Here is a 26,988-nt window from a genome sequence, read left to right on the forward strand (position 1 = left end):
CTGGAGCAGAGTGAGCCAGGAAGAAAGCAAGAGATGAAATCAGGGGTGGGGAGTGGAGGCACAGGTCATATAGGCCATTTTAAACTCTCCAGACTTAACAGGGCTCTGTGGCTGCTGTGTTCAAAATTGTCTATAAAAGGAAAAGGTTATAATCAGGGAAGCCAGTTATACAGCTACTGCAATAATGCCAGTGACAGGTGATGGTGGCTTCGATTAGGGGCAGAGCGATGGTGGAAAGTGGTCAGGTTCCGGATTTACTCTGAATTTGAATTTATGGACTAACTTGGGACACAAGCCACTCTCATGAAACAGGTAATACAGCAAACTCTACCGTACTTTGATTAGTGGGGCCCCCCAAATTCAATCTAGTCGAGTACGATGTAGGAGAGCTTTATTTTTTCGTTGGGTCTCCGCTGTCGCAGAAAGCATAAAAATAAATACATCAGAACTTAGACTGCACACAGCCGTAACACCCTGACTAGAAACAGTTCCGAATTATCCTGAGGCTGCCACTTCCCCAGCCCCTCTCCTCATTCCTTCGAGAAAAGGAGAACCTTAGCCATTCGAAAACTGAAAGAATGGAAAGGGAGGAATGAGGAAGGGCATTTCTAGCAGTGCCAACAGCATGAGCAAAGATTTGCAGTAAAGAATCAACTTGGACAACAAGGCGGACAAGTTAGCCAAAGCCAAGATCAAGTGGCATGATGGAAGCTCTGAAGCCCAGACTGGCACGGTCTAGCGGGCGGTGGGGACGTCACTGCTCGTCTTTGAGAAAGGGAGTGGTAGTGTCTACACAGTGGAAATTAACTTCCTGACCGTGAATAGAGTGACTGAAAGGGGACAGAGACCAGATGGAGGTGGGAGAGTCGGGAATCTACGACAGTAAAATCTGGCATGAAGTGATAAAATATTGAATAGGAAGAGTCAACAAGATTTGATGGAAAGATTTGAAAGGAAAGGTAGGTCCCCTCATTTGCATGCCTGTTTTATTCTCTTGGCCTCTCCAAGTCTTTTCCAAGGAGCCTGGGTTAACTCTAGGCCACACTGTTCTCCTTCCCCTGAATCCTGAGGCACTTCTCTGCCAGTGCCCTTGAATGTCTGTGTGCTGCTTTGTCCCTAAGGGCATCATTTGGTTCCCCAGATAGGCTATGAGTTTCTTGTATCCTGTGACTAGCAAAATAGATGCTCCGTAGATGTTTTTTGATTGCATAGGTGGATGGATGGATGGATGGGTAGACGGGTAGATGGGTATATATATGGATAGTTGGGTAGGGAGTAGAGGGATGGGTGGGTGGCTTGGTGGATGGATGGATGGATGGATGGATGGATGGATGGATGGATAGATGGGTGGATGGACGGACGGACGGATGGATCGGTGGATGGATAGATCCGTAGATGGGTAGGTGGATGGGGGAAGTGATGAGGCAGGTTAGAGAGGAGAGTACTCAGATCTGGGCGAGAACTGAAGAGGCAGCAGGCAGGGTAAAAACAGCAGAGGCTAGGTTCCTGCTAGCTGCCTTTTGGGGCACGCCTTGTGGAGGCAGCTCCCACTTCGTGGGGAGCAGGTGTGCAGCGCTTTTTAAAGGCAGTAAACAGATGGGACCTGGTAAAGCAGGAGAAGCTTGAGGTTCCAGGGAAACTTCTGGAAGTAGGCGGTGAGGACAAATATTCAATAAATATTTATTGGACAGCCACTCGCTGACCTGTATTGAGGACACAGTGGTGACAAGTAGTTGTTGCTCGCTCTGCCAACTCCTGCATGTGGAGAGGCCAGGAACAGGAGCATTTGGGTGGTCCCTGCTCAGCCATGTGACTGCAGGCAGATCGCCATCCCTTCTTCGGGCCCCCGTGTTTTCATTAGCCCTCCCAGCCCGGACTCCCAGAAGTCCTTTCCTTTTCTAGAGTCTCTGTGCTGCTCCTGCCTGCTGCAGACAGCACCTCACCCGCTCCCACACGGGGCTAGCTTCACCTCTGGGAGGAGGGAATGGGCTTCTAGGAGGAGCAGGATTCCCCTGGAGTGAGTGATGCTCATTCAGGGAGTAAGCTGACAGAAACCGATTCCCAGAGACCGGAAGGAATGTCCAAACCCTACACCTTTGCCTTGGCCTGAGAGAGGAGGGCCTAGAACAATCAGACAGCCCTCCCAGGCTCCCCCTGGGCCTGCCCACCAGGCCTCTTGCCCTGACCGTGGTCAGCCGTGGTCAGCTGTGGTCTCCGGTGCCACCCTGTGGTGGTGCTGGGAACCGCCTCCCTCACCCTCCCCTGGGGGGAGGGGGGTGTCCTTTGGCCTCTGGCTGGGAAGGAAGAGGGAGAGTCAGGGGCAGCACTGACCAGAGGCTGGCACTCACCCACCCGGCCTTCCCTTTCTCCCACCTACTTCCCTTCTCTTCTCTCCACCTTTCCTGCCTCCTGGTTTCCACCCTGTCCTCAGGGTGCAGGTTGGTACACACACATCGGGCACATCAGCATAGGCATGCGGGCTGGCCGAGACGTCCAGGGTGTGCCCCGGCATGTGCTCCCTACACACCATCGTTGCCATGGACTCACGCGTGCTCGTCTCGTGCCCCCTTCCTGCACAGCCATGCTGAGCATCTTGCTCACAGCCCAGGCTGCCAGCACCCTGGGCACCCACCTTGCCCTGCACGCCCAGGCGGCAGCCAAGAACCACAGCCCTGGTTTCTGGCACTCACAGGGCTTCAACGGTGCCGCTCTGGGAACCCATCCTCTTCCCTGTGCACTGGGGAGCAGGTGGAAGCAGACGTGGGGCGCCCAGTGAGCAGCAGGGTCGGGCAGGGGGGCAGGGGTAACATTTACACTGGCTTTCCGTGCAAAAGAACCAACGTTGCATCATTGGCTGGTGGCCTCGGGCAAGTTATTCAACCCCTCTAAGCCTCCTTCCCTCGTGTGTTGAATAGAAATTAATAGCACACTTACTTCCCCGGGTGCCTGACAGTGACTGGCGGCTAGGGGACACAGGGACCCGGGTGGGCTGGCACCACAGCCAAGGAGAAAGCCAGCGTGGAGGCTCTCCAGGGCTCTGCCTCTCCTCTCACTTCCACTACAACACCACTGCCCAGTGGGCTCCTGGAGGGGTTGGAGGCTCCCAGAGGGTGGGTTAGGGGGCACCCAGGAAGGGTGGGGCGCTGAAGGGTGGGGGCTCTTGGAGAGCGTGGGAGCTCTCGCAGGGAGTAGGGGCTCCCGGAGGAGGAGGAGGAGGAGGAGGAGGAGGAGGAGGAGCGGGGCGCTGAGGAGTGAGAGCTCCTGAAGGGAGTGGGGGCTCCTGGAGGGGCGGGGCACCAAGAGGTGCAGGGTTCCTGGAAGGGTAGGGGCTCTTGGAGGAGGTGAAGGCTCCCAGAGGGCAGGGCGCCGCACAGTGTGGGTTCCTGGAGGGGTTGAGGGCTCCCTAGAGGGGTGGGGGGCCCCTGGAGGAGGTAAAGGCTCCCAGAGGGCAGGGCGCTGCGCGGTGTGGGCTCCTGAAGGGGATGGGAGCTCCCAGAGGGGCCTGCGGATCTGGAGCTGCCCTTGGGCCACGCACCCACGCCCTGGCCTTTCCTTCCCCTGCCCCCCTGCCCCCCCCCCCGTCCCCCCAGCAGACACTGACACTGTCCCCCTCCATGTCTTTTCCTTGCCCAGAGTTCCCCTACACCCCGTCTCCCCCCGAGCACGGGCGGCGCGCCGGGCCGGTGCCCACGGCCATCATCGGGGGCGTGGCGGGGAGCATCCTGCTGGTGGCGATCGTGGTGGGCGGCATCGTGGTGGCCCTGCGCCGGCGCCGGCACACCTTCAAGGGCGACTACAGCACCAAGAAGCACGTGTACGGCAACGGCTACAGCAAGGCGGGCATCCCCCAGCACCACCCGCCCATGGCCCAGAACCTGCAGTACCCCGACGACTCGGACGATGAGAAGAAGCCCGGGCCGCTGGGCGGGAGCAGCTATGAGGAGGAGGAGGAGGAGGAGGGGGGCGGCGGGGGTGAGCGCAAGGTGGGCGGCCCGCACCCCAAGTACGACGAGGACGCCAAGCGGCCCTACTTCACGGTGGACGAGGCCGAGGCCCGGCAGGACGGCTACGGGGACCGGACCCTGGGCTACCAGTACGACCCCGAGCAGCTGGACTTGGCCGAGAACATGGTTTCTCAGAACGACGGGTCTTTCATTTCCAAGAAGGAGTGGTACGTGTAGCGCCCCGTCTCCAGAGCCTCGTCTGCACCCCTTCTCCCCAGCCCCCACCCGCACGCCCCCCGCCCCTCCCCAGCCCGCTCCCCCAGGAGCTCGACAGAGACTCACCCAGCTGCCCAAAGCCAGCCCCACACCCCTGGGGAGCGGGGAGCCCAGGGCAGGTGCGACCTGGCTTTGTTACAATTTCCTCCCTACCCCCCACCCCTGTCCTCCCCATGGTGTTGTGTTCACTGTGGCTTTGGTGTTGCTGTACCCTCCGCCTGCCCTCTGTGCGGGGAGCCCTGTTCTCGTCTTGTGTACCTGGGCGTCCCAGCAGGGTTTGGGGAGCCCGCCCTCCCTCGCCCCCAACACTGGAATTTGTTTGTGTCTTTTCCACTGGGGGTGGAGGGCCCGGGCTCTCCAAGGGGAAAGCCCCACCCCACCCCCAGATGCTGCTCCTCTTTTCCCAGGGAGAGGGACCCCAGCACCCCTTGCCATGAGCAGCCGGGGCCTTGGACCCCCAGTCTAGTCAGCCATTGCACCTGAGAGGCAGGGAGAGGCTTCTCCAAAGCACCCAGGGTTGTCTCCTTTGTAAAGTGAATCGAGTGGGAGGTCCCCACCCAGGGCCTTGAGCAGTGTATTTTCCTGGTGAGGTTGGTTTTACATTTTTTTTCCTCATTGGCCAACAGAGTGAAGTTGGCCCAGCTCTGGTGTGTCTCTCCTCTTGACCCCTGTCTGCTCCCCACGTAGTGGGATTCCGGGTGGACTCTGGCCCACACTTCCCATACACCTCTACCAACACATAACGCAGACACCTACATGCACACTCCCCACTCATGTCCACCCCTCGTTCCCCTGGGGTCACACGCCCTCCCAGGCTGCACACCGCCAGGGCCCACCCCTCTCTGCTCCACCTCTACCCCTCCCAGCTGAGGGTGGGGCCAGCCTTCAGAAGTTTCCAGCGACTGCTGAGACCAGGGCCCCCTGGTGCCCCTATCCTAGGAGTTCGGGCTGGCCCTAAATTGCTTCTTTAAGCATGGGAGTTTCTCAGATTTCTCCCTTATCTGTCAAGTGCTAGCAACTCTTGATTCTCCTGGGGAGTCAGGGCTGGGCTCCCTAGATGTCCAAGTGTCCGAGGTGACCGAGTACCACCACGGAGGGCAATGGGGAAGGGAGTCCTCCCCACAGAAGCTTGGCAAATACAGATGCTAAAGAGTGTGGATGGGTGGCACCTCACCTGCCAAGGCCAGTGTAGATGTTCTGGGCTTGCCAGAAAGTGCAAGGGGAGTGGGGGAGCCAGGGATCCTGACTCAGAAGCTCCTGCTTGCCACTTTCCACCCCCTGCTCAGCTATACCTGGTTTCCATTCTGGGATGGGTGGGGGCAGCAGGAGGGGACCCTTGGGGAAGCATTCCCTTTGAGTTCTAGATTCCCTCCTTGAATGGGGCTCTGGGCTCCCATCAGTCCCCCAAGACGAGGGCTTCCTGTCTGTACAATGGGGGAAAGGCCCCTCCCAGCCCCTTCCATTCCCCAGCTCAAAGTGCCTCAGTCTCTCCATCTGCTCACTCTGTCCCCCCCAGCACTCTAGATAGGAAAGACCCTGGGATGAGAGAGGCGGGCTCATGCCTGCCCATTAGGGTTCTAGTTAACTCAACCCAGGCTGTCAGGGGCTCTGTGGGATGGCAAGTGTTGGGGGGAGGGGGGAAGCAGACCACTCTGTGCCCCACGGGCACTGACCTACCCTGCCATAGGCTTCCCAAGGGAGCCCCAGCCCCCAGCCCCACTCCTCCCCGCCCTGGTGCTGCTCTTGAATCCCCAGCCAGCCCTGTCTCTGCCCTGGCAACCCCGGGGCCCAGAAGCTGGGCCACCCTCCCCTGGCCCCCACTGCCCTAGCCCCAGCCCTGGCTGCCCAGTAGCCACGTAGCAGAAGTCTGAAGCCATGCCAGCCCTGGGGCAGCTCTCCCCTCTTGGCATTGGGGGTACCAGATGGGGTAGAGTTGGGGGAGAAAATTCTGGGGTCTTTCTAGCCAACAGGGCAGGGGGGGAGCAGAGGATCTGGGCTGCTTCTCTTAGCAGTATTAGTGTCTCCCCTCCCAGGGCAGAGGACCTTTCCCATGTTACATCACTGCCCCATCCAGTCCCACTTCACAGTGCTCTGGGCCCTCTGTTTGGTCTCCTTGCCCCCAGGCAGGAGGAAATCCCAGGGGCCTGCCTGATAAAGGCATTCTGTCTCCTTGAAACCATGAAACTGAAAGAACTCTCCCTCCTGTGTCTCCCTCATCCCCCACTGCCACCCGCTATTCCTCATTCTATGATGTACTTAGGAGGGCCCCTGGGCCCAGCCAAAGCACTGAGTCCCCCTTCAGACACCTCCAGACCCTCCCCCCAAGCAAAGCACAAACTGTGGAGTCCATGCCACGAGCGTGGGCCATGTGGAGGTTCCTGCCTAGCCCGGAGCCCAACAGCACACCCAGCAGAGCAGTGAGGCAGGCAGGGGGTGGCACTCTGGCCCGGGGGTTGGGGGGGGGCTTCTCGGCGCCCCAGTCTGCGGGAAGCTGGGCACTGCTCTCGGGCCCACTGACACAGCCCAGCTGGCCAAGGGGAGGCCTGGCCCCGAAGAGAGATTAGGACATCTCGCTTCTTCACACCCCCAGCATGAGCTGAGCTTCTGCCTTTGCTGGAAATGAAATAAACTTGGTATTCCTCGTGCCAAGGCGTCCCCCAGTTGTCCCCCTGCCTCTTGCTACCCTCCCTGTTCTGGCCCCCCCCACTCCCTTGACCCCCCCACCCCCATTTCTTTAAGATTTTGATATTGTTCTAATGTGTACACAAACCACCCGAGTCCCCTTTCATCAGAAGGAGCTGAAAAGCAGCAGAATGGAATCGGTGATCACGAGCAGGCAAGCGCAGCCAGCTCAGGCCCAGTCCACGCACCCACGGGGCACACCCCCACACACGCAGACCCAAGCCCAGGTGCGCACCCGCAGATGCACAGCCAGCAGAGGACCAGGCTGGTCCTGCTGGAAGAACATAGGAGAGGTGATTTCCCCATGCCCAGGCCACCACAGAGACTCACAGGGGCCTTGTTTCCTGGGCATGAGCCCCCTCTGCCAACCCCCTCCCACGTGCCCAAGCCACTGGTGCAATAATTTTTCTGCCATCCTCCAAGCAGAGGAATCGGGAATTGTGTTGGGGGATATGGGTAGCTCGCTGGGGGGAGGGAGCGCTCGCAGGCCTCTGGGGGCCCAGAGAGAGTTCTGGAGCCCGACTGCCACCAGGAGCCCTCTCCTACTGCTGAGCAGGTGGGTCCCTCCCAGGTCCCCGCACCCATAGGGAGCCCTGCACCTGCCCTGAGCACCTGAGGGACAGGCCTGTGCCTCCGCCCAGCCTGGGGCTCCTGGGCCCTCATGGCCCCAACTGGAAGGCCAGAGGGGCTCCTGCGCCACCAGCCTGCTGCTCTTCCGACTCCTGCTGTGAGGAAATGGGATTCTTGGCCAGAAACAAACAAAAAAAAAGGTTTTCTCTTTTTGTATAAATGGAAACAAAATCCAGGAGAAGCTGCCACCCCTCACCTCTGAGTGCGACGCTCTACCTTGGCTTCGGTTTCTTTGTCACCGTTTCGTCTTTGGTCCCCGGGGACAGCCCAGCGCAGGTTCTCCTGGTTCTGACCCAGGGGGTGTTTGCATCACCCCCTTTTACTTGTATAAAAAAAATGATGGGTTGAAAAATGTACTGAGGAAAAAAAATGTACTTTTTTATAAATAAAGTGTTTAAAACAACCCTGGTTGCCTGCGTCACTCGTCATCTCCCCGCAGTCGCTGTGCCCTTCTCACAGCTGTGGGCACGGGGACAGGGTGGAGCCGGCATGGTGGGGAAGGGAAGGGAGCCTCCACCCTGTGCCCAGGTCCCCCAGTCCTGCAGACGCCTGTAGGGGTTCGCCCCGGGGTGGGGTGGGGGGTGAGGGTCCTTCCTGGGACCTCACCCCAACTCACAAGCTGCCATGAAGCTTCGCCCGCACACGGGAAGACCGTGGGCAGCAGAGGGCTTGGGCTCCGCAAGCACAGACAGGGAGGCCTTCAGAGCAGGTGGCCTGGGAGGCGGGGGGACTCACTGAGACAGGACACCCCCACCCCCAACCCCCGCCCCAGCTGGCCCGAGTCCCTGCCTCCCTGCCCCACAGCAGCAGAGCACAACTCAGGCTGCTTCCAGTTCCCCCTTCTCGCCCACTCCCTGCTGTCCTGCTCCTTCCTGCCAAGTCCCCTCCTGCAGTTGTTTGGAGAAGAAAACCAGCAGTGTCACACCTGTCGTGTCAGACACACTGGGGACAGAGAAGAGATGGGGAGTTTTATCCTTTCATCTCCTGTTTCCAGGAAACTGCCAGGACCTGTCCCCTGCCAGTTCTCTCCCAGAGACCCGGCCCCTCATCTCTCCAGAGGGCTGGTTGCAGGGAAGGGCTCCTTCCTCGTCCCTTGGTCACCTCCCCTCCCCACTCCAGCACCATCTGCTTCCCATCTCCTGGGCTGGAATGCAGGACAAATTGATCCTGGGTGGGAGTGGCAGGGGCTTCACCTCCCCCCCGTCACCCCCAGTAGCATCTCCTTTCACTGAAATCCACACCATACGCCCCTGAGGAAAGGGGGTAGGGATGCTGGAAGCCAAGGTGGCCGCTTAGCAGAAAGCCCTCCTACTCATCTGGGGCAAAGCCCATCCTCCACACCTAGGATGGGGTGGGGAGGGGAGGCCAGGCGGAATCAGGGGATTGGGCGTGGAGAAGAAGCCAGCAGCTGTTGGCAGCTGGCTGGGCCCCTCACTGGGAGGCCAGACCGGCACCCTAGACTGTTTAGATGCTGATTCTCGAATGAGATGCAAATTGGTGGCGTAAGTGGTCACTTCCTCAGTTTTCCAGGCTGTCCGTTTAAGTTAATTTTTAATTTGCGCAGGCAATAAATGCTTAATTATATTATTAATATATTGGAAGAAAGCAGTGGACAGAACGTCCTAATTGGCATTTAACTAGAGCGTTCCGGCAAATTAGCCAAGACTTTCTCCAGCAGCAGAAGGAGGGCCAGCCAATTAGTCCCAGGCACAGGCTCTCCGGGCCGGACCAGCCAGATCTGGCCCCTTTCCCCCAGGGTCCCAGGAGACACACCTAGGGCACACCTAGCTTTCTAGTTGCTAGTTGAGTTAGGTTCAGCAAGAACTTTCCCCTTTAGGCTCCTTCCGCCCAAACCTCCACCCTCCACCCTATCCACGCATCCCCACCCTCAGCACAGCACAACGCTGGATGGCCTGGGGGCAGGACCCATCTGAGTGGCTAAGGTCCCCCTGGGGTGTGCCTGCCACTGCCCTACCTCAGCTGTGAGCCCGGGATTAAGATAGCTGGGCAGCCAGAGCTCCCTTCTGGATACCATGGAGGCCTCTCTCCTTACCTTGACCATTCTGATCGTAGATGGTGATGAGAATGAACTTGACAAACTGAGGGATTCGTTTTTTTACTCATGCATTCATTCATTCATTCATTTGGCCACTGTGGGCCATGCTCCATGAGATCCTGTGATGGTCCCACCCAGAGTCTCTGCTTTCAAAAAATTCAGAGCCTCCAGGAGTCCTGAATTCCAAAATAGCCAGTGCCTGGTGGCCACAGGCTGAAGCAGACCTGTGCGTAAAGCACTGTGGCAGCAGCACAGAACAGGAATGGCTCATTTTGCCTGGGAAGGTCTGAAAGCCTTGTGATGTTTCCTCTGGGCCTGAAGGATGTGTAAGAGTTCTCCAGACCAGAAGCTTTAAGAGTACCCAAGGCTAACGTGAGAATTTAGCATCTTATATCACTTGTTCTATAAGAGATCACTCTAGTCCAACATGCTTATTCAGCACAATGAGAACTGAAGCCCAGCGAGGAAACTGAGGCTTAGCAACCAGACCATCAGAAAGCATGCGCTCAACATGCTCAGGGCCAGAGGCAGGTCTTGAGCCGTAGGAAGGGGAGGAAGCCAGGGAAGGTGGTGGTACCAGCCTAACTCTGGGGAATGCAAGACCCGACGCCAGTTTCTTTTTTTCTTTTTTCTTTTTTTTTTTTTTTTTTTAAGATTTTATTTATTTATTCATGAGAGACACACAGAGAGAGGCAGAGAGACAGGCAGATCCCAGGACCCGGGGATCAAGGCCTGAGCCAAGGGCAGATGCTCAACCACTGAGCCACTCAGGTGTCCTCTGGGTATGATTCACCCACGGAGCAGTGTGAACCCCCGTGGGGGATAAATTGGGTTTGTGGGAGCCACTTTTGGGATTGAGTGGAAAAGATGGTACGATTCAGATGCCAGTTCCAATGTGCATTTTCTTCCATGCCACCAAGTAATAAATCAATCGGATACTATTGACCTGGAGGGAGCATCAGATCCTACAAGCTAAGGGCTCAGTCCCACAAGACTGTCCCCTACCTCAATGCCAGGATCACATCCAGGTTGTCACCTGTGTTTTTGACCCACTGGCCATAAATCAGAGGTTCCTTGGGTTCAATTAATTTGCTGAGTGGCTCACAGAACTTAGGAAAACAGTTAACTCAATAGATCACCTATTTATTATAAAAAGAATATAACTCATGGAAGAGCCGCATAGGTCAAGGCACCTGGGAAGGAGCTGGGAGCTTCTGGGCCCTCTCCAAGGCAGGCCACTCTTCCAGCACCTGCGTGTGTTCACCAAGCTGAAAGCTCTCCGAACCCCTTCCCTTTGGGCTTTTAGGGAGGCCTCAGAACACAGGTGTGATGGACTAAATTATCGACACTGGTAACTGAACTCAATCTCCAGCCTGTCACTTCTCCCTGGAGGTCAGAGGTGGGGCGGAAAGTTCTAACCTTCTAATCACACAATCGGCTCCCCTGGCAGCCAGCCTCCATTCTTAGGTGTTTTCCAAACTTCATTAACTTAAACCCAGGTGTGGCTGAAAGGATTCCTTATGAGTATCAAGCCACCTTTAGAGCTCTTATCACTTAGGAAATTCCAAGGGTTTTAGGAGCTCTGTGCCAGGAACCAGGACAAAGACCGAACACATGCTTCTTACTATAAATCTCAATGATCACAGGTGGTATCCGCCATGCTTTTGAAGAATGGGAGGTAGGTGTGTGGGGGGGGTGGGGGGGGGTGGGGGGGGAGGTGCACAAGGAAAGGCTTCTGTGAAAGCCGGAGGGGGAACCCTGCTCCTGGAAGCACCTCGGCCCTGCACCCATGGCCAGACACTTCTGGGGAGCAATCCTTGGGTTCCGCCTTGGTACTGGCTTCTGTGGCCCCCAGACTGTTTTCTCTGCTGGTTTACAGCCTTGATGGCAGAATCAGGCCATTCCCCACTCTGCCTCCATGCCACCAACAACTGGATGGGTGGCTGAGGCACTGCCCCCTCCTCTCCCTCCCCTCTGCCAACCACACACCCCCTGGCACACACACTCCACTGCCTGGGGCCTCATCTGAGCCGGCCCCTCCAGGCCGGTGCATCTAAGCTCATCTTGAGCTCCTCCAGGAAGGGCACAGAACAGCCTGGCTTGGCTGGAGAACCAGTTCCAGGGCATCATCCATATACATCACAGGCTCCACTGAGTCAGAGAACTGAACCCGGGACACACACACAGCTGAATCGATTAGGACTTTAAAAAATCAAATACCCAGGCCCCACCCTGGATTAATAGAGTCAGAGCCTCTGGGGTGCTGACCCAGACAGGGGACAGATGCATGCACAACAAGCTACCCCGGAGATTCTAGTGGTGTGGAGCAGAGGTCATGCCAGGTGCCTAGCAGGAGGAAGAAGCAGGCCCTGAGATAGGAAACTAGAATGAGGGGTGGCTAGGTGGGTGACTTGGCAGCTTAAGCAAGTAAGAGCTGGGGTGCCAAACATGCTATTTATTGTCATTGTTTTCTTAATTTTATTTAAATTCCATTTTCCAACATACAGTATAACACCCAGTATTCATTCATCCCATCGTGTGCCCTCCTTAATGCCCATCACCCAGTTACCCCGTCCTCCCACCCCCTCCCCTTCTGCAACCCTTTGTTCCCCAGAGTCAGGAGTCTCTCATGGTTTGTCTTCCTCTCTAATTTTTCCCCACTCAGTTTCCCTTCCTTCCCTTATGGCCCCTTTCACTATTTCTTATATTCCACGTATGAGTGAAGCCACGTGATAATCATCTTTCTCTGACTTATTTCATCATACCCTCCAGTTCCATCCACATCAGTGTAAATGGTGGGCATTCATCCTTTCTGAGGGCTGAGTAATATTCCAGTGTATACATAGGCCACATCTTCTTTAACCACAAAATGGAACGGTTTTATGAGTGATAGCATTCTATGTCATTTGGCAAAATCATACATCACTGGTTACGTGCTGTTTATTGTGCTCCCCATCCATCACTTCTGTCATCACCGCCACCATCACCTCAGACACCTGGGACCCCGGCTGCTGGTGGCGGTGGTGGAGGCCAGGGAGGAGCCAGGATGGAGCAATACCTGTAGCCCTCACGAGGCAGGCTTTCTGGCTTGAGGCCATTCCTGGGCACCTGGTCTCCAGGTACACACCAGAAGGCAAAGCAGGATTCTGAGTTAAAAGCCCAGGCCAGGGACGCCTGGGTGGTTCAGTGGTTGAGCATCTGCCTTTGGCTCAGGTCGTGATCCCGGGGTCCTGGGATCGAGTCCCGTATCAGGCTCCCTGCAGGGGGCAAAAAAAAAAAAGCCCAGGCCAGAGGTCCAACAGGCCCTCCTCCAGTGGAGAGTCTTGCTCCATTGTATTACCACCTTGGAAGAAGTAGATGTGCTTTTTTTTTTTTTTTTTTTTTTTTAATGAAGGCCACTAACAGTCCTCTTAGATAAATGGGACCCACTGAGAGAGGCAGAGGGGAGAAGAGCAGGCCTGTGCCCTTTGTCTGAGGACCAGCCACAAGGACCCATAGAGGCCTCTCTGAGGAGGGTCTTCTATTCCACAGGGAGCAGGCCTTTGATGAGAGGATGTCTGACTCAGACATCACACACTGGGGTCCCCTCAGCCTGAATTCATCACACCCATTCCCCTCACTCAGTGGCCAGTTCCTTTCCCTTGTGAAATGCTCCAAGGACCCTGAGCCATGAAAGAGCCTCCATGGCCAACAGGAGTCAGCAGGTACTAGAACCACACAAGCTGCCTTCCCCACTCTGCTGTGAGCCCCTTGAAGGCTGGGATCATGTCTAATTCATCCCCAGCACCTAGCCCAGGGCAGACATGCAGTGGGTGCCCAATAAAGCTTAAACCAAATTTATCAAAGTGAGAGTCAAAAGACCTTGCAGGTGGAATGGACCAACCTCCCTCAAGGCAGGGTTTTCCTTCAAGCATCCCAGGTAGCTCTGATGACGAGTAGCTCACTACCTCTCGAGGTAAGCCCTATCATTATAGGGCAACTCCTCTATTCAGATAAAACTTCCCCCCGACTAAGTTTCACTCGCTGGTCTAGGTAATTCCTTGACCTTCCTAGGACAGTCCTTCAAATATTTGGAGATGGTTGGTCCAAGCTAAACCTCTTCTTCATATATTTATTCCTCTGCTTTCTTAGCAACACATCTGTTAGGAGCCTGAACTTGAGTGTCCGGCAAACCTGGGTTCAAGTCTTGGTTCAGTTGACCAGTAGTTATGGAAAAGCATTATCACAATGCCCAGCACAGAGCAAGCTCTCAAAGCCATATCAAAAATCCCAGTTATCTATGGACTTTGGCTTTTTTCTTTTTTTTAAAGTTTTTATTTTAATTCCAGTTAGCTAACATACAGTGTTATTAGTTTCAAGTGTACAATATAGTGATTCAGCACCTCCATATATCACCTGGAGCTCTTCACGACAAGTGTGCTCCTTAATCCCCATCACCTATTTCACCCTTCCCCCACCCCCTCTACCTATGGACTTTGGGTGGTCATAATGTATCAACAGAAGTTTGTTGAATGTAACAGAATGGATTGTAATAAATGAACCACTCTGGTGCGGGATTTTGATAGTAGAGGATGTTGTGCATAATGGAGCCATAGGGTATATGGAAAATATCTTTGCCTTCCATTCAATTTTGCTGTGAACCTGCAACTGCTCTTAAAAATGTTTTTTTTTTAAAGTCCCTGTTTGGAAAAACAACAACACATAACCAGCTCCTTCTCATTCTGAGGACCAGGGATAAAATACTGTTCCCTGGAACTGATCTGACCAGCAGGGGATGGAAGATGGAAGGGTGGGAGGATTACCTGCATGTCCTCCCTGAACCTGCCCTATTCTCTCTTACACGGTGGATACAGCCACCCCAATCTGACCTCAGCAGTGACATGGAACACCTGATGGCATGGGCTGTCCTGGTGGTTACATTTCTGGGTGGAAGGAAGGAAGAAAGGATGGACAGATGGATGGATGGATGGATGGATGGATGGATGAATGGATGGATGGGTAGATGGATGGGTGGATGGGTGGATGGGTGGATGAATGGGTGGGTCAGTAGATGGATGAGACAATGAGTAGATGAATGGATGGATGAGTAGATGGAAGGATAGGTGGATAGATGGATGGGTGGGTGGATGGGTGGGTGGGTGGATGTGTAAATCTTTATCATCTGTGCTACTACTAAGCAGATCTTCCTCACCCAGTACTTGAGCTGTCAATTTTTTTCCCCTAAATGTGGTAATTTTCATTTTTCTCTGCTATCCATTTATCGTAATGATCGGGGTCAGTATTTCAGCCCGTTGTGGTCCTTTTAGATGATTCTAACAGTTCAGTTCACAGCAGACATTTGTTGAAACCCTGGTGAAAGGAAAGAGGCAGACTTTAGGGTCCAACTGACCTTGATTCCATCCCTAGTTGTACCATTTATCAGCTGTGTGTACCTAAGGCAAGTTGCTTGCCTTCCCTGAGCTTTATAATTCAAGCTGTAAGAATAGACTGCTGAGATGAATAAAAACAGTTGTATATAGAGAAAGTTATTTGTAAAGCAGATAATAGTGGCACCTACCACAGAGGGCTGCTGTAGGGATTAAAGGCGAATCATCCCTTTGTAAAGTACTTAACACAATGCCTGGAACAGAGCGAGGGCTCTGTCAAGTTAAGCTAGGCTAGAATTATCTCTTACTATTATTTTCCCCACTGCCTATCTGCCCTACGCAGCAAACTGTGGCAGGGAAATGGAACCTGTCATGGAAATGACATCAGGCCTTAGGACACTTGCCAAGTCCCAGCTAGGGGCTCAGCTCTGTGCCTTCCTGGCTACACAGCAACCACCATGATTTGCATTGTCCCACAAGACCCCCCATCCGGTGGGAGGGACACAGGTGTAGAGGAGCTGGGATGTGTCCCTCCGAGGCATGGTCCTGATGGAGATCCCTGAGGCCATGTTTACCCCAGGGAAAAGGCTTCCAATGTGTTCTCCCGAGTGGCATCTGCCAAAATGCCCCAGGAGGCTCCGGAGGTGGAAAGCAAAAGGATGGGTCTCAGCTTCCATCTGTTTTACCTACCAGAATTCGTGTAAGGTTTTAGTATTTTGTTGCTTTTACCTTCACATATATTTTTAATTGAGGAACACTGTACAAACAATAGAGTGTACCGACCTTAAGGGTGCAGCGGCACATGCACCCATGTCACCACCACCTGCCCCACATCAAGACACAGATGCTCACTCAAGCTCCCTGTGTGTCTGGCTTCTTTCACCCCATATGATGCCTGTGAGATGTACCCATGAGGCGTGTTTTTGCTTGCTGTGTAATACTGCTTTGTGTGAATCTGCTGCGATGCATTGCTTCTCTCCCCGGATGTGTTTGGTGTTTCCAGTTGGGGCTAGTTATGACTAAGGTTGCTACAACATTCTCATATGTAACTTTGCGGCACACAACACTCATTTCTGTTTGGCATAAACCTGGGAGTGGGATGGGGATTAGCAGATCCAGCCAAACGGTCTTCCGAAGTGATTGTGCCAACTCATGCCCCCACCAGGAGGGTACGAGGGTTCTCTTACCCCGCTTCCTTGCCTATGCACGCTGTCATCTGTTCCTTCAGGTGTAGCTGTGCTGGTGGGGGCAAAGTGGCATCCCATTGTGACTTCCATTTGCCTTTCCCTGATGACTAAGGATGTCAAGCATATCTTCATATGACTGACTGAGATTCGGGGTTTTGAAAGGACCCTAGGCTTTTTTTTTTTTTTTTTTTTTTTTTAGGACCCTAGGCTTTAAAGAAAATTTCGAAAGCCCATTGTCATGCACTTCCAGGAGGAGGGGTTAGTGTCCATCCAGCTATGCCGTGGCCCTCCTCAGACAGGTCCTTGTTCTGGGGGCCCAGGAGGCACTGGGGAGGCAGGACGGGTTGGGGAGAGCCAGAGAAGGAGGGAGGACGGCGTGCGCTCTGGACGGGTCCCAGAGCCTCAGGAAGGGCCAGCCGTCGGGAGAGTCACATCCTGACACAAAACAGAGTAACACCCTGTGGTTCGATGAGGTGTGGAGCACCACAGTGGCCACGCTGGGTGAGGCTGGCTGGGAAACCTTCCACTGCTGCCCAGACTGAGACTTAAGCAATGCACGTATCCTAGGGTTTCACAAGAAGAGCAGGGGACAGTGAGCCACACCCAGCTGCCGTTTTCACTGAGGACTGTGAAGGGTTGGAGGGAAGGGCTGGTGGTCAGAGCTGGATGGCAGGCAGGAGGCAGGGAGGGACTGGGAAGAGGCCAGACTGGGAATCGGGGCTCTACTTCCATCATAGCCACTTCTCAAGCAAGGCTCCTTGCCTCCCAGTCCATCCCTATCAGCATGTGGGCAAAGAGCTTGGAAGCTGGGAGCCTCGGCCTCTCCTGGGCTGCTTCTGGACACTGAGTGGGGCTGGAGTAGGAGGTCGCCCGGAGCTCCTCAGCAGCCCCAATACTGATGAGTCACCACACCCCATCCATCACCTCCATCTACTGCAATCGATCCAGAGACTAGATGTCCGGGGTGATAGTGGCCAGAGCAGCTCTCAGAGGAGCCTGGCTGGCTGTGTGGGAGGGCGGGCAGCGGCCTATCGGGCTGTTCTCACCCCGCTTACTGGTGAGAACCCCCCACTCTGCCCTCCTCCACACAGAAGTGAAGAATCTGGTCCCACTAACAAAGATCCAAGCCTTTACATGGGCTGAGCAGAGAAGGGGTCCCCAATAGGTAAGATCACAATGAGAATGTCTTTTCTGGCAGGCCACTTAGGGAGTCCCAGGGTAGGGGGATGGCCAGACCCCAGGAAAGACTGGCTGCTGTCTCCAGAGCTTTCCTCCAGAGAAGGAAAAATTGGGGGTTTTGATCAATGAAAAGTGTTGATCCCTACACAGAGTTCTTTCAGGAGGCATCCCAGCCCTCTAAGGGATCTAGGGTCCCCCACTGGCTGGTACCAGCCTTCCTACAGGCTCTAGAGAGAGACAGCACACAGCCTGACTTGGAAAACTCACCATCCAACATCTGCCCATCCTCTTTTGTGTTTTCTGCCATCACCTTCCAGCGATCAGGTTCTCCTTCCCCAAGCCTGGGCCCTTGGGTGTCACACCCAGTGCCAAAAGCTTTTGGCCCTACGGCACAACACATGCAGCTCCCGAGCAAGACATTCACCTGCCTGCTTTAGAATTACAAATCACTGGGACACCTGGGTGGCTCAGTGGTTGAGCCCCTGCCTTCAGCTCAGGGCATGATCCCGGGGTCCTGGGATCGAGTTCCGCATCAGGCTCCTGCATGGAGCCTGCTTCTCCCTCTGCCTATGTCTCTGCCTCTCTCTCTTAAATAAAATCTTTTTAAAAAATAAATCTTCACCTCAGTCTCAGAAGGTGGGCAGTATTATTATCACCATCCCAAGACACAGAGAAGTGAAGAGATGAAGAGAGCTGCTCAAGTCATGGAGTTAGCTCTTGGGGGTAGGGAGGAGCCTGGCTTCAGAAGCTGTGTCTCTAACCACTGTACCCCCTGCCCACTGCCTGAAACCATAGAGACTCTAAAGAGCAGAGCTATGTCCTGACCACAGGGCTGGAAGAGAGCCAGGAGAGGGGCCACACCAGCCTCACTCGTAGCGGGGTGGAGAGACCCTGGGCCTGAAACAAGTTTCAGTATGCCCATGCAATAGCAAGTGCCCCAGGCAGGGGACAACTGAGCGTGTGGGAACCTCATTTGGTATCAGATGGAGTCATCCGAGACAGGTGGGGCTCCCGGGGGGGAAAGGTTTCTTGGAAAAGATGGTATCAAAGATGACTTTGTAAAACGGAAGTGATCTGGAAAAGCCTGTTGAAAACCCAGCACCCAGAGAGGACGTCCATGTAAAGGTTTGCAGCAGGAATCAACTAGACTGGGCCAGGCCCCTTGGGCTGCAGGAAGGGAAGCTGTGTGCCCCAGGATTCTCACGGCCAGCTGGGGAGGTAAGCAGGAGGCAGGTCTTCCTGGCCCCATTTAGCTGATGATTAACCAGAGGCTCAGGAAGCTAAATGTCTTGCCCAAAGTCACACAGGTGGTGAGGAGTAGACTCATAACTTGGATTCAGGCCTTTTGACTCCAAGCCAAGTGCTCTTTGCAATGTAGCGAACTTCTTATTAAAAAGAACCAAAATGCCACCACGGCTCACAGTTTCGCAATGGTTTATAACTTGCAAAACACACTGAACACACACAGCCCCGTGTGAGGTAGAGCTCCGGAGTCTTGAAGCTTAGCCCAGACCACCCCCTCTCCCCACCCAGAACACTGGTGGGCGGTCCCCCTTTTGGAGCTATGCAGGCCTGGGTGCAGCCACCAAATCTGTCTCTCACTGGCTTGGTGCTTGAGGCCAGGGCTGTAATATGGAGACAATAACGCCTACTTCGAGGGCCACAGGGAGGGGCGAGTAGGGCACAACCGAGGAGCCTGTGCACAGGACACACCATCTCCATACCACCCCACCCAGCCCCACGCACCCACCTAAATGCTCAGCCCCTGTCCCCATCAGACGTCCTCCGGCACCCCTTCCGGGAAGGACCTGGAGTCCAGGTGTCCCCATTTCTCTTAAGATTGTTTTCCCCTGAGGGAAAAACAGATGAACCAAATCCTCTCTCTGAGGCATCCTATGGTGCTGCTCCTAGAACTTGCCAGAACTAAACTGCCCCACTCCTCCTCCCCTCCCTAGATGTGTCTAGGTCTTGAAGTCTTCCAGAATTCTTGAGTCTTCCGCACCCCCTCGGGTTTTAAAGCTTGTTGCCAACCCGCCCCCACACACCCCATCTGAGAATCAGAGCCCCTCCTGAGTGGAGGGGATTTGCACCTGCCACCTTGGCAAGGCCCAGAGAAAAGCCATTAAGTTTCATTACATTTTAACATAAGCGTTTTCACATCTAAATCCCCTCTCATTTCAATAACTCCAGACTGTGCTGTGATTACTCTCGATATGTATTTGGTTTGGGAGATTTTCTACAGGGAGAAGCCCTGATGTGGGGTCCTGGGATGATGGAGGGCCCCTTGCCCAGGATGGACAGCCAGCTAGGCCATCAACACTCACCACTCCCAGGGAGACAGCCCCTCAGCGCCCTGCCTTTGTTTTAGGATTTCTACCCTTTCTGATTCCCTTGAGACACCCTCCCCACCAGCCTGTCATGCTAATGTGTCCTTGTGGGGGGTGATGCTGTCCAGGGCTGAAGGCCCATTGACTCCAGAATCACCTCTGTCCACCTCCTAGGTGCCTTGCGAGTGTGAGCCAAACCTACTTCCAGCTTAGTGGGGGCAGGACCATGGGTGCCCTGAAGCTGAAGCAGCTCTGCCCCCATGGGGTTCGAAATGTGAATCCCAGCAAGGGTGGTCATGACCTCAAGGACACTTGGGAAAAGCCACTTTTCTCTTGTGCCTCAGTCTTCTTATCTGTAAAGCAGTCTGCGTGTTTCCCACGATTGTACCGAAGACATGAGAACACAGGTGAAAGCCCTTTGTAAAGCCCGAACTTCTATGTGATTATAAAGAATCACCATGGTGCAATGACCTTTCAGAATCATCTCCCACCAACGAGCCTCCAATGCCCTGCCTTAATACCTCCAAGGACAGGGACCTCACTTCCTTCCAGGGAAGCCCAAGCTTTCTGCCTGCAGTGCTGACCTTCAAGAGATTTCTCAGGAGTCTGTGACTGGATGACAAATGACATTAGGATAAGAAATAGGTTCTCCATGAACTCGGCCACTCCTGTGTTTTCATATTGCCTGTTCTTATTTTCTTAGCCATGTTCCTTTTGAAAAATGCTCGGCTTGTCCCAGTGAAATAAAGTGGAAGAATGACTTGGCCCTATGGACAGTGATTGATGTGTGGCAAGAAGTTTAGGAGAGCAGGGCCACATACTGGGTGATGGGGGGGTTGCTTTGAGCACTGCCTCCACCCCTGTACGCCCCTCTCCCCGACCCCTGACACTGAGCCATAGCCTGTGGAGAGGGGCACCAAGGAGGGCAAGAGCCTATAAAAACTGGAGGCGTAACCCCTCATAGGCCATCCTTAAACAATCCAGAGGAAGCCCTGGCCTTTGCTGGGGTGGGTGAGGGTCTCCTTGGGCACCATGGAGACTGGGAGGGAGTGATGGGCCCCCCTGAGCAGGCAGCAGGGGCTCAGAGGACAAGCTGTTTCTGAGACCTGGGGCAGCGTGCATGTTGCAGTGGGAGAGGGCTGGTGAACCACTTACACCCCAGACCATGCCCTGTGGGGGGAGGCAGATAAATGGCTTCCCCAGGCCCCCAGCCCTACTTCGGGCTGGATACCCCTACCCCTCGCTCATCCCCTCCCTCAGAGAGAAGTCGGGTCAGGCCCCTGCCTGGATCCCCATCAGGGATCCCCATCAGAGAGATAGTCCCTCCCCTCCCAGGAATGTGCGTGAAATCCCCTAACTCTCCGCAGCTGGGCCTGACCTTGGAGGGGGCTCTGAAACAAACCCAGTGGCAGGGGGAGAGCTTCTGGGAAAGTCAGCCTCTTGCATGATCCTTTTTTCTCCTAACAACAACTCAAGGTGTGAAGAGCCAATGGGAGGGGTTGGGAGGCCTGGAGACACCAGGGAGGGCATTCCAGATGGCCAGAACACCTTGTGCAAAATAGTGTCATAGCCTCTCACACTGCGTGCACGCACACACACACATGCTGGGAGACCCTGACCCCTTGTCCCAGAGCTCACGCAGGCCTAGACAAGTTGGGCTTTATGGATCACAACCAGCAAAGGACTAGGAAAAGCTGAAGGGAAGGCTGAAAGACCAACAGGAAGGATTAGGGCAGGGGCCCCAGCCCCGGCTGCCTGGGATTTGCCCAAGGAGCAGTCATATCCCTGCCCTGCTAGAAACTACGCTTACTAAGCACTGACTAAGCACAGGCACCATGCTAATACCCGAACACGCCTTACCTCATTTACACCTGACAACAACCCTGCTGTTAGTCCCATCTTACAGATGAGGACACTGAGGCTCAGAGGGTTTGAGTGAGTTGCCGGGGATTACACAGAGACCTAAGTGGTAAACTCAAGACTGAGCTGGCCTGTCCTCCTCTGCAGATGACCCTGGAACCAGAGGCAGCAGGGGGCATGAAAACCCCCCAGGCAGGGCCCTTAAGGGGGCTGGTCAGAGCACCGCACTGAGGATCGGGATGGCTGGGTTCCTGTCTCATTTCCATCACCAGTGAGCTGTGTGGCCCTGAGCATTTTACTAAGCTTCTCTGAGCCTCCACCTACCCATCTGACAACAGGCAAAGGGGTGCAAGCATCAAGTGAGATACTTTAGGTAAAAGTGCATGTACAATATAAGTGATATCATGACAATGTGGGCCCAGGTGGACCCTGGCCCACACTTTAGCGAGAGATGCCAGACTTTCGGGGACCAGCATCATCACCATTATTAGCAGCAGCATCACCACCATCGATTTACACTTAATGAATAGTAGTGACAAAAAGAGTGGCCATTTATTACACATGCTATGTGCCAGTCGCTGTGCTAGGCCCCTTCCGGAATCTACATCTGCCCAAGCCAAATGGAACAGAAGTCAGGGGCTAGGGAGACAGGATTACCGGCTGCACACCTGGAGCTTTCAATCTCCATCCAGGAGGTCTGAACAGGTGACTGCAAAGGGACCCCTACTTGAGTCTGGAGCCTAAGCAAATTCTGTGGCCAAAGGGAAAAGGTTGTTGACACTAACGCTGATTTCTAAGAGAAGAGACGGGTTCGAAGCACAACCCAGTCCAGAGCTTTGACCCCCAGCGCCCGCCCAGGGCCACCCCAGGCTGTGGACTAGAGACTCAGGCCCCCTAGCTCTCCAGCCCAAGGGAAGAAGAAGAAGGCAGAGGCCTTGCTGGAGAAGAACTCCTTGCTGAGGAGCAGGTGTGACACACTCCATGCGAAGAATCTGGAAATGGGGAAGATAATGGACGAGTTTGAGGGGATCGAGTATCAGGGGATGGAGGAGGCTCAGAAACAGAAGGAACTAGCAAAAGCTGAGATCCAGAAGATTCTAAAGGAAAAAGACCAGTTGGCTACAGACCTGAGCTCCATGGAAAAGTCTTTCTCTGACCTCTTCAAGCGGTTTGAGAAACAGAAGGAAGTGATCGAGGGGTATCACACGAATGAAGAATCTCTGAAGAAGTGTGTCGAAGATTACATAGTGAGGATTGAGAAGGAGGGCCAGCGGTACCAGGCCCTGAAGGCCCAGGCAGAAGAGAAGCTCAAGCTGGCCAGCGAGGAGATCGTCCAGGTGCGTGGCAAGGCCCAAGCGGAGGCCCCGGCCTTCCAGGCCAGCCTGAGGAAGGATCAGGTGCGCATCCAGTCACTGGAGAAGACAGTAAAGCAGAAGACTAAGGAAAATGAAGAATTAACCCCAATCTGTGATGACCTCATTTCCAAGATGGAGAAGATCTGACCTGAAGCCCCACCCTGAGGCCGAGCCACCCTAGCCAGGTCGCTGCAGGGTGGCCACATCAGTTCAGGCCTCTGGGTGGGTTCCCTCACCACCTTGGCTCAGGGGGAAGAGAGGGTTATGTCCACTCCTGGGCAAAGGGAGAGGAGATTTCTACAGCCTCCAAGTGTGATCATACAGCAGCCACCCAGCCTGGAGACCTGGGCAGACGGAACTGAGGAAAGAGAGACAGAGATGCAGGGGCTGCAGCGAGCAGGAATGCACAGTCAGGCACGCGTGGGAAGGGAGGTGGGGCCCCGCAGGAGTTCCCGGGGGGCCTCGGACCTTAGTCTTGATGCTGAGGCCACAGGGCTACAGGGCCGCCACTGCTGGTTGCCAGAAGCCTTGCCGCCCTTCCCTGTCCCCAGCCACGGCCCCAAGGGTGCCAGGCCTCTATGGTCAGAAGGTCCCTATCAGGAGTGCCTGGGTGGCTCAGCAGTTGAGTGTCTGCCTTCGGCTCAGGCTGTGATCCCGGGTTCTGGGATTGAGTCCCACATCGGGCTCCCTGCAGGGAGCCTGCTTCTCCCTCTGCCTGTGTCTCTGCCTCTCTCAGTGTGTCTCTCATGAATAAATAAATACAACCTTAAAAAAAAAAAAAAGAATGTCCCTATCACCTGCAGATCAGGACCTGCATTCTCACAGTTGAGCTTCTATAAAATGACAAGATTAAAACAGGTCTTGGGAGCCCTGCCTCCATCTGGCACTTAGAGATGCAGGGTACCCACGAGACTGCTGGGCTGCCTTCAGACCCCCCAAGAGAGGAGAGCGGTACAGAAGGCCCCCACTCAGGCTCTCACCCCTACCTCTGGCCAGCAGGAAGGAGCCACACTCCTGCACACCTGGGCTGGCCAAATGGCCAGGTGGACTCTGGCCCACTGGGTGGGCCCCCTTGGCAATGTAATCAGCCTCTCCCCCACCCAGCCTGTCCTACCTCTGGGCATTGGGGCCACATTCAGACACCCCGCCCCTCTGAGCTCCTCAGGTCCCCCAGAACCACCTGTTCTGTCTGCACCACTGTAGGCAAGCAGAGGGCAGACCAACCCAGGACAGCTTGGTGAGCAGAAGGGCCACGTGCTGCCCCAAGGGGCTCTGAAAGAGGCAGCTACAGGGGAGCTCTGGTCAGTCCAGCCCCTAAGAAACCAGTGTCTCTGTCCCCAGACAGGGGTAGCAGGACAGAGGGTGTCACATTACCTATGGATAAAAGCTAAACCTCTGAGTGAGGTGGGCCTCCTCCCCTGCCCCAGACTCCTGCCCTGTCCAGCTCCCCTTGCATCACATTTCCTGGCCACATCCCAAACTTGCAATTTTTCTCATATAGCCCACATTTCACCTGTGGTCATTGCAATACTCCTCACCTCGCCTCCAATGTTCTCCTCTTCTTCTCCCGGTAAACTCCTACTAACCTTTCAAAACCCTGCTCCAAAAGCCCCTCCTGTTTGAAGCCATGAACTCCTAGAGCTACTCTCTTCTGCATACCTCTCCTGGATCTCTTACAGTCTTCTTTTGAAGAATTACAAAATAGGGGGCTTATTTCCCCGACGAGCCAGGCCCAAGACCCCCAAAACCCATCACAGTGCCTGACAAATAGTTGGTGCTCGGGACATATTTATTGAACTAAAGGAGGGGTGATGGGTAGAGCAAGTGAGCATGCCATGAAGCTACTGAGCGAGGGCTGGGGGTTCAGGACCACTGGGGCCTGGTTGAGGGTCAGGGTGGTAGGGAGAAGCAGACTGAGATTATCAAACATTGGGTGAAACCCAAGCTCCTCACACTTCCCATCATGGGGACTTATTGCAACAGGCAGATCTGTTTTGTTTTTAAGATTTTATTTATTTGAGAGAGAGGGAGCATGAGCTGGAGTGGGAGGGGCAGAGGGAGAGGGAGAAGAAGACTCCCAGCTGAGCAGGGAGTCCTATGCAGGACTTGATCCCAGGACCCCAAGATCATGACCTGAGCTGAAGGCAGATGCTTAACCAACTAAGCCACCAGGGGCCCTGGGCAGACCTGGTTTGAGGAAGAGCCAGGAAGCCCCTGACCGTCCCTGGCCTGCAGCCCCCCTAGACTACAACCTAGGTCTGTGTTTATCTCTCAACTGGGGATTTTGCATTCTCAGTCCAAGGGCAGGAAAACCAGGTGTGTTGTCACCATGTGACAGGTGAGAACATGGAGGCTTAGAGGTGTCACTGGCGTGGTCCCAGAAACAGGCAGGAGGCAGTTGGTCTCTGGGGCCTGAGCCAAGGCAGGTGCAAGCTCTGTCTGGAGGGTGGCTCCTATGTCACAGACAGACCGGGCCCTGCTCCTAGAAGGAAAAGAGGGACTGCAGAAGTCGACCTTGTCCAATTCCAGTGGTGGCATTTCTGGCAGTGGGACTCGGGACCACCGACTTGGCCTCTCTGAGCTTTCTCAGTAGGATAAGCCCAACAGAACCAGCCTCAGCCCTGTGCCCGGGTAGGCTCACAGGAGATGCTCTCCAGAGGCCTGACCCCCTCCCTCACAGAGGGATCCCCGGCTCTCCCGGGCCCTCCACTCAAGCCCCAGCCAGGCCCGGCTGCCTATAGGTGACCAGTCCTGCCTGAAAGCCCATGCAGCTGGGGCTGGGGTGGGGGTGCACATTTGTCCTGGTGTAATTAGAGAATGTCTGAGGGTTCAGTGCCAGGGCTCCAGCTGGGGCCAGCGCTGGGCCCCCCACCTCACAGCTGTCAAGGGGAGGCTCAGACACAGAGCAACCCAGGGCGAAGAGGTCGGCAGGGATGTGTCTGGGCAGGCGACGCAGCTTCCTGCCATATGAGGGGCCAGAACTACTTAGACCTGTAGCCTTATTGGAGAATGTCACACGGATGCAGTCCCTGCGGCCTGCTCTGCACTGCCTGGCCGGGTGACCTTGGGCAAAGTACTTAACCTCTCTGGGCCTCCTTTTTCTCACTGGGAGTAACATCATCTAATTTTGCGGGCTTGACATGAGGATCAAACAAACCCCGGGTCAGCACAGGTGCCTGACACAGACGTCAATCGGGCCAATTGCTCTTCCTTGTCTTTCCCTGGCCCCATGTCTCATCCTCCCTCCACTAGTGTTTCTCTCCACCAGCGTGGGGACCCTCCAGAGGAATCAGGCAGGGCCCCGGGTCTCTTGGGACCTGGCACTCATATTTTGGCCCTTTGTCCTCATGCCCACACTGGTGCGTCCACAGGGTCACTTGCCGCATGTTGTTGTCTGCACCGTAAGCATGACATAAGGCCCCTTACAAGGGCATGCGTGTGTGTATCCTGGGGACTCTTGCAGCTTGCTCTCCTGCTCCAGTGGCCCCGGGGTCCCCGGGGGGATGTCACCGGGAAGCAGGGAGTCAAGGCAGGGCTGCCCCAAACCGTCTCCCCTTCCTGCCCAGGTCCACCACGGGGCTGCCCCCCAGCCCTGGGATCTGCTGGCTCCAGGAGGAAAGAAACCCGAACTCTGTGAGCAAGACAGGGTTTGTGGGCTTGTGCTACTTTTTTCACACTCTCATCGCTCACCCAGTCAGCCCTCTGGAAGACTAGCCTGCCTCAGCTGCATGGAGAGGAAACGGGCACCTAGGTTTGCCTGGCAGCCCCCCACAAACAAAATTCCCAAGTCCAGGGGAGGGGGTTGAGGCTTCTGCACCCACTGAGGGAAAGCAGAGGGTCTCTCAGAAGACTTTTAAGCAGGGCTGTGGCCTGATGAGATTTTTAGAAAGATCACTGGGGCTCAAGCGTGGAGAAGAGCTCAGAGAGGACAAGACCGGAGGCAAGGAGGCTGGTGAGGCTGTCGCAGCCGCTCAGGGGATGCTGGTGGCTTGGACCAGGGTAGTGGCTCTGCAGCCGGGGAGGAGCGGCCATACGGAGAGCTGTCCAGGAGGCAGAAGGAAGAGGAATGGGACCCAGCAGAGTTGAGAGGCAGGGCCTGGGCCTTGTGCCTCCTTGTCCCCCAGCA

The 26,988-nt window shown here is 55.0% G+C and overlaps 2 protein-coding genes and 1 non-coding gene across 3 annotated transcripts in view; 2 read left to right on the forward strand and 1 right to left on the reverse strand.

Annotated features, from left to right (window-relative positions):
- Positions 1–7,935, forward strand: part of NECTIN1 (nectin cell adhesion molecule 1) — a 64,652-nt gene extending 56,717 nt beyond the window's left edge. Inside the window, exon 6 of the mRNA XM_072729540.1 lies at positions 3,634–7,935. Within this exon, the coding sequence (XP_072585641.1) occupies positions 3,634–4,181 (548 nt within the window). The 3' untranslated portion in view covers positions 4,182–7,935. The remainder of the gene's footprint in view (positions 1–3,633) is intronic.
- Positions 7,936–12,448: 4,513 nt separating this feature from the next.
- Positions 12,449–12,519, reverse strand: LOC112920403 (small nucleolar RNA SNORD47). Its single transcript, XR_003235061.1, has one exon. It is a non-coding gene; the product is annotated as a small nucleolar RNA SNORD47 (small nucleolar RNA).
- Positions 12,520–19,873: 7,354 nt separating this feature from the next.
- Positions 19,874–23,015, forward strand: LOC140594848 (transforming acidic coiled-coil-containing protein 3-like). Its single transcript, XM_072731947.1, has 2 exons — positions 19,874–19,940; positions 22,420–23,015. Exons 1-2 carry the CDS (start codon positions 19,874–19,876, stop codon positions 23,007–23,009), a joined length of 657 nt encoding a protein of 218 aa, XP_072588048.1. The 3' UTR covers positions 23,010–23,015.
- The last annotated feature ends 3,973 nt before the right edge of the window (positions 23,016–26,988 follow it).

Source organism: Vulpes vulpes, chromosome 12 (genome assembly GCF_048418805.1).
Source record: "Vulpes vulpes isolate BD-2025 chromosome 12, VulVul3, whole genome shotgun sequence".
Lineage (NCBI taxonomy): Eukaryota > Metazoa > Chordata > Mammalia > Carnivora > Canidae > Vulpes > Vulpes vulpes.

Coding starts and splice junctions, on each gene's coding strand:
- LOC140594848 (XM_072731947.1), top strand. CDS start 19,874: ATGGGTGCCCTGAAGCTGAAGCAGCTCTGCCCCCATGGGGTTCGAAAT. Junction 19,941..22,419: donor TGTGAATCCCAGCAAGGGTG/GTCATGACCTCA, acceptor CTCCAGCCCAAG/GGAAGAAGAAGAAGGCAGAG.